Source organism: Nerophis ophidion, linkage group LG26 (assembly GCF_033978795.1).
Source record: "Nerophis ophidion isolate RoL-2023_Sa linkage group LG26, RoL_Noph_v1.0, whole genome shotgun sequence".
In the NCBI taxonomy this organism is placed as follows: domain Eukaryota; kingdom Metazoa; phylum Chordata; class Actinopteri; order Syngnathiformes; family Syngnathidae; genus Nerophis; species Nerophis ophidion.
Window position 1 is genome coordinate 30,696,176 of NC_084636.1, and position 13,701 is coordinate 30,709,876.

Genomic DNA, 13,701 nt, shown 5'->3' on the forward strand with positions numbered 1-13,701 from the left:
AGCATACTAATTGTTAGCATGCCTGTAATACCGAAATATATGACTCTGAGGTAGATACCTGTAAGATGACCTAAAAAGTTAGCATGTTAACACTTAACATTTTAACATGCTAATAGTTAACATGTGTGAAGTGACAAAATATATGACTCTGACGTTAATACCTGCAATATTAGCTCAAATGGTTGGCATGCTAACAGTTAGCATTCCTGAAATACCAAAATATATGACTGTGAGGTAAATGCATGTATAATTAGCTAAGATGTTAGCATGCTAATATGCTAACAGTTATTATGCTTGAAGTATCAAAATATATGACTCTGAGGTACTACCTATAAAATGTTCTAAATAAGTTAGCATACTAATTGTTAGCATGCCTGTAATACCGAAATATACGACTCTGAGGTAGATACCTGTAAAATGACCTAAAAAGTTAGCATGCTAACACTTAACATTTTAACATGCTAATAGTTAACATGTGTGAAGTGACAAAATATATGACTCTGACGTTAATACCTGCAATATTAGCTCAAATGGTTGGCATGCTAACAGTTAGCATTCCTGAAATACCAAAATATATGACTGTGAGGTAAATGCATGTATAATTAGCTAAGATGTTAGCATGCTAATATGCTAACAGTTATTATGCTTGAAGTATCGAAATATATGACTCTGAGGTACTACCTATAAAATGTTTCAAATAAGTTAGCATACTAATTGTTAGCATGCCTGTAATACCGAAATATATGACTGAGGTAGATACCTGTAAAATGACCTAAAAAGTTAGCATGTTAACACTTAACATTTTAACATGCTAATAGTTAACATGTGTGAAGTGACAAAATATATGACTCTGACGTTAATACCTGCAATATTAGCTCAAATAGTTGGCATGCTAACAGTTAGTATTCCTGAAATACCAAAATATGACTGTGAGGTAAATGCATGTATAATTAGGTGAGATGTTAGCATGCTAATATGCTAACAGTTATTATGCTTGAAGTATCAAAATATATGACTCTGAGGTACTACCTATAAAATGTTCTAAATAAGTTAGCATACTAATTGTTAGCATGCCTGTAATACCGAAATATATGACTCTGAGGTAAATACCTCTAAAATGACCTAAAAAGTTAGCATGTTAACACTTAACATTTTAACATGCTAATAGTTAACATGTGTGAAGTGACAAAATATATGACTCTGACGTTAATACCTGCAATATTAGCTCAAATGGTTGGCATGCTAACAGTTAGTATTCCTGAAATACCAAAATATATGACTGTGAGGTAAATGCATGTATAATTAGCTGAGATGTTAGCATGCTAATATGCTAACAGTTATTATGCTTGAAGTATCAAAATATATGACTCTGAGGGTACTACCTATAAAATGTTCTAAATAAGTTAGCATACTAATTGTTAGCATGCCTGTAATACCGAAATATATGACTCTGAGGTAGATACCTGTAAAATGACCTAAAAAGTTAGCATGTTAACACTTAACATTTTAACATGCTAATAGTTAACATGTGTGAAGTGACAAAATATATGACTCTGACGTTAATACCTGCAATATTAGCTCAAATGGTTGGCATGCTAACAGTTAGTATTCCTGAAATACCAACATATAGGACTGTGAGGTAAATGCATGTAAAATTAGCTCAGATGTTAAATTGCTAAAAGTTATTATGCTTGAACTATCAAAATATATGACTCTGAGGTAGTACCTATAACATTTTCCAATAAAGTTAGCATGCTAATGATTAGCATGCCTGAAATACCAAAATATATGACTCTGAGGTAAATACCTGTAAAATGAGCTAAAAAGTTAGCATGTTAACCGTTAACATGTGAAGTACCAAAATATATGACTCTGACATAAATACCTGCAATATTAGCTAAAAAGTTTGGCATGCTAACAATTAGCATGCCTGAAATACCAAAACATATGACTGTGAGGTAAACGCATGAAACATTAGCTAAGATGTTAGCATGCTAACATGCTAACAGTTATTATGCTTGAAGTACCAAAATATACGACACTGAGGTAGTACCTATAACAGGTTCTATAAAAGTTAGCATGCTAATGGTTACCATGCCTAAAACACCAAAATATGACTGTGAGCTAGATGCATGTATAATTAGCTAACATGTTAGCATGCTTATATGCTAACATTTATACGCTTGAAGTACCAAAATATACGACTCTGAGGTAGTACCTATAAAATGTTCCACAAAAGTTAGCATGCCTGAAATACCAAAATATATGACTCTGAGGTAGATAACTGTAAAATGACCTAAAAAGTTAGCATGTTAACAGTTAACGTGTGAAGTACCAAAATATATGACTGACGTAAATAACTGCAATATTAGCTAAAATGGGTGGCATGTTAACCATTTTAGCCTGAAATACCAAAACATATGACTGTGAGGTAAACGCATGAAACATTAGCTAAGATGTTAACATGCTAACAGTTATTATGCTTGAAGTACCAAAATATACGACACTGAGGTAATACCTATAATAGGTTCTATAAAAGTTAGCATGCTAATGGTTTGCATGCCTGAAACACCAAAATATATGACTGTGAGCTAGATGCATGTATAATTAGCTAATATGTTAGCATGCTTATATGCTAACATTTATTACGCTTGAAGTACCAAAATATACGACTCTGAGGTAGTACCTATAAAATGTTCCACAAAAATTAGCATGCCTGAAATACCAAAATATATGACTCTGAGGTAGATAACTGTAAAATGACCTAAAAAGTTAGCATGTTAACATGTGTGAAGTGCCAAAATATATGACTCTGACATAAATAACTGCAATTTTAGCTAAAATGGGTGGCATGTTAACCATTTTAGCCTGAAATACCAAAATATATTACTGTGGTAAATACATGTAAAATTAGCTAAAATGTTAACATGCTAACAGTTATTATGCTTAAAGTACCAAAATATACAACTCTGAGGTAGTACCTATAAAATGTTCTAAAAAAGTTAGCATGCTAATGGTTAGCATGCCTGAAATTCCAAAATATATGACTCTGATGTATATACCTGTAAAATAAGCGAAAAAGTTAGCATATTAACAGTTAACATGTGTGAAGCGCCAAAATATATGACTCTGACATTACTACCTGCAATATTAGCTAAAAAGGTTGGCATGCTAACAGTAAGCAGGCCTGAAATACCAACATATATGACTACAAGGCAGATGCATGTATGATTAGCTAACAGTTATTATGCTTGAAGTACCAAAATATATGACTGTGAGCTAGATGCATGTATAATTAGCTAACATGTTAGCATGCTTATATGCTAACATTTATTACGCTTGAAGTACCAAAATATACGACTCTGAGGTAGTACCTATAAAATGTTCCACAAAAGTTAGCATGCCTGAAATACCAAAATATATGTCTCTGAGGTAGATAACTGTAAAATGACCTAAAAAGTTAGCATGTTAACAGTTAACATGTGTGAAGTGCCAAAATATATGACTCTGACGTAAATAACCGCAATATTAGCTAAAATGGGTGGCATGTTAACCATTTTAGCCTGAAATACCAAAATATATTACTGTGGTAAATACATGTGAAATGAGCTAAAATGTTAACATGCTAACAGTTATTATGCTTAAAGTACCAAAATATACAACTCTGAGGTAGTACCTATAAAATGTTCTAAAAAAGTTAGCATGCTAACTTTTTTCTTTTTTTTTTGTTCTTTGTTTTATGTGAAGATTGCCTAAATAAAAATAAAAATACCTGTAAAATAAGCTAAAAAGTTAGCATATTAACAGTTAACGTGTGAAGCGCCAAAATATATGACTCTGACATTACTACCTGCAATATTAGCTAAAAAGGTTGGCATGCTAACAGTAAGCAGGCCTGAAATACCAACATATATGACTACAAGGCAGATGCATGTATGATTAGCTAAGATACTATCATGCTAACAGTTATTATGCTTGAAGTACCAAAATATATGACTCTGAGGTAGTACCTATGAAATGTTCAAAAAAAAGTTAGCATGCTAATGGTTAGCATGCCTGAAATACCTAAAACAAGGTAAGATGCCTGTGAAATATATTGAAAATTTAGCATGCTAACAGCTAGCATGTTAACGTGCTAAGAGTTAACATGTGTGAAGTGCCAAAATATATGACTTTAAAGTTGATGCATGCTAAATTGTTAGCATGCTAACAAGTAAACAGTTACTTAAGCGTGGAATGCTTAAATCAGTTGAAAAATGGCGGATTAAAAATTGGAATACACAATTATGACATATCGATAAATCTGGTGATATAAAAAAATAGTGACTTAGAACAATTCAAAACGCTCCCACGATGTGAGATTAACCGTACTTTGCCGTGGGTGGACTCAGGGTTGGTAAACCAAGCGCTCGTTTTCTCCTACCTCGTATGAGGTGTTAAACTTCCCGAGCGTATTGTAAACAAACATGGCGTTTATCTTGTGGGACTTCAAACATCTCACGTGTCTGTTCTCCTTGGAAACAGGAATGTGGTCTCCTTCCTCCTTCAGGTCGTACAAGACCGGGCTTCCAAAAAGGTCCGTGTGAGATATCTGGAAGGTGAGCGCCATGTCCTCCTGCACATTGCCGCCATAGTCCAAAAGCTCCCTAAAGCTCCGGTATAGAACCTGCAACACAACGAGCGGCTTGCTCAATGGCAGCACGCGCTTTGAATGTACACCTGATCTCAGCGTAGGTGCTCGGCCAGCGTATTTTTTTTCGTACCGGGTGTGAATCTGAAAGGTCCAAGTAGGTGCCCTTCTTGCCCATGAGCTTCCTGTAGACCACCATGGGGAAGTGCACGTCCAGAATGCAGTTGTTGTAAATAGCCAGGCCCAGCACGATGCCCACCAGCGTGTACTGTGCCTCGTTCTCCAGCGAGGACGAGTTGAACCAGAAGAGCTGTGTGTCGTCGTCGTGCGTGAACATTCCTGCGTCACAAAAGAGGAGCTTGGAAGGTCACAAAAGCAGCCACAAGTGATTGACAATGACAGGACTTTGGGCGATTTCTGAACTGAATCGCAAATTGAACATCTCATAGAAGCTTTCCGCTCTGCAAGGCAGAATTATGATCAATTTGAGAGCTAGAATGAAGATCTACAGCACACAAACTATTGGAATGTGTTCGCTTGCCCGAACCAAGCCAATCCTTATTTACAATTTGGCTCCCTCTGCATTGGCCTTGGAAAGGTCATGTCCTCCTGCACATTGCCACCATAGTCCAAAAGCTCCCTAAAACTTCGGTATAGAACCTGCAACACAACAAGCGGCTTGCTCAATGGCAGCACGCGCTTTGGACACTCTATGAATGTACACCTGATCTCAGCGTAGGTGCTCGGCCAGCGGATTTTTTTCGTACCGGGTGTGAATCTGAAAGGTCCAAGTAGGTGCCCTTCTTGCCCATGAGCTTCCTGTAGACCACCATGGGGTCTCACCCTCGTGAGACCTTTCCAGCGAAAGACGCTCTGAATCCATGCCCCCTTCTTCAAAAACGCTTGGGATGTTGACTCTGTTCTGTGGTGCCGAACGCAGCGACTACCAGGCCTACGGCCAAATACTACGGAGATAGCGTTCATTTATACACCCTAGCTTTTAAATATTCAGACCAGTTTTTAGACCTCTATTTTTCTGCTCTGGCTCTTTTTTTCTCCTGTGTGGAGAGGTTATCGGGTGGCCACGAATCAGTTTCCACGGAGGATGCTCCAGCTCAGGGGTGCCCATTACGTCGATCGCGATCGACTGGTCGATCTCGGAGGGTGTGTCAGTCGATCTCAAGCCAGGCATTAAAAAATAGACATAAAAATGAGCAATCATCAATCATACCAAGACTTCACTTTCGTCAGTTGTTTGACATTCTCGGCACCCGAGGATCTTGTGAGATGACGCTGGCTGCTGCGAGCTCATATTTAAGACAAAAATCACTAACAGGGCGGACGCAGAGAAACACATTTTATTTCTAGAGACTCCGTACCTACTGTCAAAACTCTAAAGACCGACTGCACAGTTCCTGTCTTCACCATAAAAGACCTGTTTCATCCTGCCTGTGCTAACAAAATAAGAGTCTCAGAAAGCTAGCGTGCACAAGCTACGGAGTTTGATGCCAATGTATTTCTCCCCCGCCCTCAGCGGCCGCTTTCTCACTTGCTTGCCCACCCGCACACTCACTGACGTCACTCACCTGCTGCCAGACATTAAAGGGCCACACACATATGCTACTCTCATAACAAAGTGTTTAAAAACGAGTATGCAAGTTGGACAAATGAGATGCCAAATCCAACCACTTTCATGTGGTATTGGACAGAAAGGAGGACTTTTTTTTTCCTCCATTTGAAAATGTGGGCGTTATCATCATTACTGTCTAATTCCAATCAATGCAAGTCATCAGAATCAGGTAATACACCAACTTATATTCTTGTCTTCATGAAAGAAAGGAATCTATGTGTGTTAAACATGCTTGTATTATCATTAAACACCATTAACTTGTTAACAAAAATGTCTCTTTCATAAATAAATAAATATAAATGATATATATAAATGAGGTAGATCTCCTCGACTTGGTCAATTGAAAAGTAGCTCGCCTGCAGAAAAAGTGTGAGCGCCCCTGCTCTAGCTTTTCCAAGTTGGGACCCGGGGTGGACCATTGGTGCATCAGTTGGTGACATCTCTGCACTACTGAGGTGTCTACATACAAGAGGATCCCTTGCTGGCCTCTCTAAAGACCGGACTCTCACATTATGAAGTAAGCGTATGTTGGTGATGTCTTGGCACTCAGACCTGTCTACTAGCAAGATGATCCCTCTGCTTACCTCCCAATGGACTGGACTGGACTGGGGGGGGGGGGCTGTTGAGATGCAAATTTGAGTCTAAGACAAAATCTGACCAATCTAAGTCCATGAGCATGAAGTGATGAAGCCTACTTGAATGAGAGACGAAACATCTTCTAAGACAAACCAGTTGCGATCAATTGCATGCCCTGAGGCTTCCTGCTAAGTCTTTAAATTTAACAAAAAGTTGTACATTTAGTTAACTTAATGTTTTCGACGAAAACACCCTTTATCGAAGACCCTTTAGACCAGGGGTGCCCACACTTTCTCTGCAGGCGAGCTACTTTTCAATTGACCAACTCGAGGGGATCTACCTCATTTATATATATCATTTATATTTATTTATTTATGATAGACATTTTTGTAAACAAGTTAAATGTGTTTAATGATAATACAAGCATGTGTAACACATATAGATGTCTTTCTTTCACAAAGACAAGAATATAAGTTGGTGTATTACCTGATTCTGATGACTTGCATTGATTGGAATCAGACAGTAATGATGATAACGCCCACATTTTCAAATGGAGGAGAAAAAAAGTTGTCCTTTCTGTACAATACCACATGAAAGTGGTTGCTTTTTGGCATCTAATTCATCCAGCTTCCATACACTTTACAAGAAAAACATTGGCGGCAAATTCCGTAGCTTGCTTGATTGACATTCACGGCACCCGAGGGTCTTGTGAGATGACGCTGGCTGCTGCCAGTTCATTATTATGAAAAAATGACAGAGAGGAAGGCGAGAAACACTTTTTATTTCAACAGACTTTCGCGCCGTCCCTTCCGTCAAAACTCTAAAGGCCGACTGCACATTTCCTATCTTCACAATAAAAGCCCTGCTTCATGCTGCCTGCGCTAACAAAATAAGAGTCTCGGAAAGCTGGCGTGCACAAGTGATGTGCACGCCAGCTTTCTGAGGGATCGCTTGTGCACGCCAGTTTTCCGAGACTCTGTATTTAGTTAGCGCAGGCAGCATGAAGCAGGGCTATTATTGTGAAGATAGGAAATGTGCAGTCGGCCTTTAGAGTTTTGACGGAAGGTACGGCGCGAGAGTCTGTTGAAATAAAAAGTGTTTCTCGCCTTCCTCGTGGTCATATTTTAATAATAATGATCTTGCAGCAGCCAGCGTCATCTCACAAGACACCCCCCCCCCCGCCCCCCCCTGTTCCCGCTAATACGATAGATTAGCATCTCACCAATGTCAGGATTGAAGATTTCTTCCAAGACCAATTGGAAGAACTCTTTGGACAAGCCTCCCTCGTCGACCCCTTGCTCCCCCTCGAACTCCACAAAGAGCTGTTTCTTCAAGTCAGATGGGTTCTCCATGGAGATCATTTCCAGCTGCGACACAGGCGGGACAAAACATGACAAACTGTATGGTAGTGCAACGGGGCTGACAGCGGCACAACGGTGTTACTCACTCTGATGAGGGCGTCGTCCATAATGTGGTCTCGGCGCACTTTGAGTTTGAGGTAGGGGTTGGGCTCCTGGCCCTGCGCCATGCTGTAGAGGGCGGTGAGACGCCGCTCGCTGTACATCCTGATTCTGTTGTCATAGTAAAGCCCCTGGTTCTTTGTGACAACGTTGAGGACAAAGGGGCATGTCTGGAAGGAAAACTTTGTTTCCGCGTCAACTTTGAAGAAGGAGAAATCCTTGTCCATCTCAACCACGTCATTGAGGGACTCGTTGACAAAGTCCTCAAAGGGGATGAGGGGTTTCCTACTATCGATGGGTCGGACACCCAGCTCCTTCTCCAGAGGGTCTACCTGAGGCCCCTTCTTGTAGAGACGCTCCTCGCCAAGCAGCTCGTGCAAGGTGAGCTCGTCGGAGTCGGACTCCCCACCGTCGTCGTCTTCGTTGTGCTCCACGTCTACGTCGCCTCCCACCAAGCTTGCATAGAACACCACTTTCAAACACTTGCAAGCGGCCACCACCGTCTCGTCGTCATTGACCAGGTTCTCTGTGTTGTACTCCTGGCTGACGACGGTGAAGGTGATGAGCTGTTGGAAGGTCTCCATCATGCGGCGAACATACGGGAGGTCATATTTGGACCACAGCTTGGACAGTCTGGCCAGAGCGCCCACCGGCAGCTTGCTCATGGCCTTGCAAAGCTGCGGCAACGCTAACTCCAGGTACTCGGGGCTGTGTAGGTTGCTGTTCTCCATCAGAATGACAAAGATGTTCAGGTAGTCTGGGTTTGTTTCGTAGGCATCCAGGTACTCCAGGTCGAGCTCCACATTAGGAGTGAGGTAGACGAGCGCATTCACCAGAGCAGACTCCGCCTGCTCGTTGGTCTGAAGTCTGTCATAGAACCGCCGCACAGAGTCAATGTCCACCGTCACCTCGCAGGCGTCTGCAGAAGATAACGACTCTTGCCGGTCTCCGTCTGTGGGAAGAGCTTCCGCAGCGTTGGGTTCATCCTTACGGAAACTTTTTATCAGAGCACCTGCGTTTGAGAACACCCTGCCAATGACCCGAATGAGAGCCGAGTAGTTGCCTTCGTCTTCACAGATGCTCAGAATGATAAAAACAGTATTCTCCGTGAGATAATGGATATCTGGAACAACAAAACGCTGAATGAAGCAAGTCAGTGCTGAGAAAAAGTATTTCTGCGCTACCTGAAAAGTCCTCCTTGGTGAGATCGGCCGGCTGAGGATCTGGCTCTGTACCATGAGCATGAGGCTCGCAGAGTTTGGCTTTCACCTTGCACAACTCCAGCGCTCGGACCGCCGCCGAGTTTTTGTCCAGTGGCTGGAAATCCTGACACGAAGCGCAGAGTTGATTTTTGCAGTCGCCATTCCCACAGCCTTCAGTTAACTGCCGAAAGTAGCGCTCAATGAGATGCTTTGCTGTCGTTCTGTTCCTAAGACAGATATATCAGACATCAGAATGGTTGTTGAAATAGTCTCTCTACTAAAAACACTAATAAGTAGTCGCTATAGACTCCGTAGCGACCACCAAAGCGGAAAGTGGCCACTATATGCGGGTTAGCAGTCGTTTTTAATCCAGGGCCATCTTGATTTTTTTGGCCAGTACATGTTTTATCTTCTGTGTGTGCTTGGGTAATGAAAATAGCAATGATGCAATTTGTTCTGCTTTTGGTAAACTGACATGATGTCGTAATAATAACAATGAACAGAAAATAACTAGCAGAGTTTCGCTGGCTTTTTTTGTGATTGCCTAAAATGGCTGAATTTGCGTGCATCGGTCTGCCGTGGTGAAAAAAGGAGCTAAGCCGGAAGGTAAAGCTCTCAATTTACCGGTCAACCTACGTCACTATCCTCACTTATGATCATGAGATTTGGGTTAGGACCAAAAAGACAAGATCCTGAATACAAGCGGCTGAAATTAATTTTCTCCGTCGGGTGGCGTGGCTAAGGGGTAGAAATTGATGGATGGATGGGTGGCGGGGCTCCCTTAGAGATAGGGTGAGAAGCTTGGTTATTCGGGAAGAACTCAGAGTAAAGCCGCTGTTCCTCCACATCCACATGAGCCAGATGAGGTGGTTCGGGCATCTGGTTAGAATGCCCCCTGAACGCTTCCCTGGGGAGGTGTTTAGGGCACCCGACCACGGGTAAGACCCAGGATACGGCTATGTCTCCCAGCTGGCCTGGGAACGCTTCGGTATTTCACGGTAAGAGCAGGACAAAGTGGCTGGGGAGAAGGTCTACATAGGTGACTGCCCCCACGACCCGACTTTGGATAAGCGGAAGAAGATGGATTTTTCAGAAAGTTCCAGCATCTTTTTGAGTTTTTTTTAAGAACATTGCATCAACTTTTGATCATGTCAATTTGTTAACATTTGAAGTGTCCGCACGGTGTAGTAGTTAGCATGTAGGCCGCACAGTCAGGAGATCTGGGTTTGGATCTCCGTTTGGACATCTCTGCGTTTAGTTCACATGTTCTCCCCGTTCTTGAGTGGGAGTTCTCCGCGTACTCCGGCTTCCTCCCACATTACAAACTGAGGGTTTTTAAATGGTTAATCAATGGGCATTAATGCAAGTGTGGTTGTCTGTATACACCAGTTCAGTGTTCAGATTACCTGTGACCCTATCGTTGGTAAGTGGGGCAGAGCAGTCTTTCTTAAGCAAAGGGCCCAATGTTGGCGCCCCAAAAATAGTCAGTGCCGCAGCGGTACTGAGTTGTAATACACATTTGCACCCTCAGACGGGGGCGTGGCATGTGCTGGCTGAGAAACACAGCTGTCAGATGATTAGTCGCACAGGTGGTACGTGTTAGACTAATCATCTGTTGTCCTTAACAGTAAGCGGCCGGGTGCAAGGAGAGTTGTTGAGACCGGAGAGACGGAAGCAGAGACACACTTGGTGATGAGAAACCAGAGCGACTGAAAAGTCGAGACATTGTCTGATGTGTTACAAATCAAAGATTAAATCTCCTGTCAAACCCGAACAACTGGCTTCCAGTGTGACTGTGGGAGTAGGAAAGCTTACAGACACTTAATGACAATATCAAAGAAACAAAAGTCTGTGGCTACAGTCATGAAGAAGTTTCTTCAGGGCAAAAAGTATGACTCAAGTGTGAAAAATGTGTTTTCGTTTGTATTTTAATTTTTGGGATGTTTTTTAAGAAACATGTATATTATTAATTTACCTAAAATGTACTTTAGCTGAGGGGTTAGTGCGTCTGCCTCACAATACGAAGGTCCCGAGTAGTCGTGGGTTCAATCCCGGGCTCGGCATCTTTCTGTGTGGAGTTTGCATGTTCTCCCCGTGAACGCGTGGGTTCCCTCCGGGTACTCCGGCTTCCTCCCACTTCCAAAGACAAGCACCTGGGGATAGGTTGATTGGCAACACTAAATTGGCCCTAGTGTGTGAATGTGAGTGTGAATGTTGTCTGTCTATCTGTGTTGGCCCTGCGATGAGGTGGCGACTTGTCCAGGGTGTACCCCGCCCTCCGCCCATATGTAGCTGAGATAGGCACCAGCGCCCCCCGGGACCCCAAAGGAAATAAGCGGCAGAAAATGGATGGATAGATGTACTTTAATTTTGCGTACTTATATGTAAATGTCTTTTTAATCCGTTTTTATGAGTCCCTTCTTTTACAGTATATTTATTTAGTATTTCTTTTTAGGTTTTTAGTTTTATCCCGTTAAACTGTACGTAGAATAGAAATAATTATTGATTATGTTCAAAATCAAGGGTAAGATGTATAATTCAGTCTGGATGGACCCCAGGACCCTCTGTGGTGAAAAATGGGTCCCCCGGGGCATAGAGGTTAAGAACTCCTGGTGTAGAGGACGGTTTGATGTTTTTTTTCAGGTTTTCCTTGAAACCTGAACCTGAAAAAAGCACAGGATTTCAACAGAAATTGGAACAAATACTGTGTTGCTGTTATACTTGTTTTATACGGCATGTGCTCCATTGTAAGTAACAATACTAAGATTAACTAACAATCGATAAAATAATAAATAAAAATACTAGCTATATTTAACTATTAAAACATTAAAGGTGCATGATTACGCTATGTTTATTCAGGTGTACTGGAGAGGAGGCTACGCCGGATAGTCAAACCTCGGATTCAGGAGGAACAGTGTGGTTTTCGTCCTGGTCGTGGAACTGTGGACCAGGTCTATACTCTCGGCAGGGTTCTTGAGGGTGCATGGGAGTTTGCCCAACCAGTCTACATGTGCTTTGTGGACTTGGAGAAGGCATTCGACCGTGTCCCTCGGGAAGTCCTGTGGGGAGTGCTCAGAGAGTATGGGGTATCGGACTGTCTTATTGTGGCGGTCCGTTCCCTGTATGATCAGTGCCAGAGCTTGGTCCACATTGCCGGCAGTAAGTCGAACACATTTCCAGTGAGGGTTGGACTCCGCCAAGGCTATCCTTTGTCACCGATTCTGTTCATAACTTTTATGGACAGAATTTCTAGGCGCAGTCAAGGCGTTGAGGGGTTCCGGTTTGGTAACCGCAGGATTAGGTCTCTGCTTTTTGCAGATGATGTGGTCCTGATGGCTTCATCTGACCGGGATCTTCAGCTCTCGCTGGATCGGTTCGCAGCCGAGTGTGAAGCGACCGGAATGAGAATCAGCACCTCCAAGTCCGAGTCCATGGTTCTCGCCCGGAAAAGGGTGGAATGCCATCTCTGGGTTGGGGAGGAGACCCTGCCCCAAGTGGAGGAGTTCAAGTACCTAGGAGTCTTGTTCACGAGTGGGGGAAGAGTGGATCGTGAGATCTACAGGCGGATCGGTACGGCGTCTTCAGTAATGCGGACGTTGTACCGATCCGTTGTGGTGAAGAAGGAGCTGAGCCGGAAGGCAAAGCTCTCAATTTACCGGTCGATCTACGTTCCCATCCTCACCTATGGTCATGAGCTTTGGGTCATGGCCGAAAGGATAAGATCATGGGTACAAGCGTCCGAAATGAGTTTCCTCCGCCGTGTGGCGGGGCTCTCCCTTAGAGATAGGGTGAGAAGCTCTGCCATCCGGGAGGGACTCAAAGTAAAGCCGCTGCTCCTTCACATCGAGAGGAGCCAGATGAGGTGGTTCGGGCATCTGGTCAGGATGCCACCCGAACGCCTCCCTAGGGAGGTGTTTAGGGCACGTCCAACCGGTAGGAGGCCACGGGGAAGACCCAGGACACGTTGGGAAGACTACGTCTCCCAGCTGGCCTGGGAACGCCTCGGGATCCCCCGGGAAGAGCTAGACGAAGTGGCTGGGGAGAGGGAAGTCTGGGTTTCCCTGCTTAGGCTGTTGCCCCCGCGACCCGACCTCGGATAAGCGGAAGATGATGATGATGGATTACGCTATGAAAATTGATCGTTGTTACGACAACGAAGCATGCTGGGAAACGCTTGCTTCTCAGACACATGATCGGACTTGA

At 42.9% G+C, this 13,701-nt stretch overlaps 1 protein-coding gene across 1 annotated transcript in view; it reads right to left on the reverse strand.

Annotated features, from left to right (window-relative positions):
* The window catches only part of ube3a (ubiquitin protein ligase E3A), a 37,856-nt gene that overhangs the window by 17,464 nt on the left and 6,691 nt on the right, over positions 1-13,701 (reverse strand). The window contains exons 3-7 of the mRNA XM_061888512.1: positions 9,481-9,725; positions 8,284-9,419; positions 8,059-8,203; positions 4,764-4,969; positions 4,502-4,666 (exon numbers count right to left, since the gene is read on the reverse strand). Of these exons, the coding sequence (XP_061744496.1) occupies positions 4,502-4,666; positions 4,764-4,969; positions 8,059-8,203; positions 8,284-9,419; positions 9,481-9,725 (1,897 nt within the window). The remainder of the gene's footprint in view (positions 1-4,501; positions 4,667-4,763; positions 4,970-8,058; positions 8,204-8,283; positions 9,420-9,480; positions 9,726-13,701) is intronic.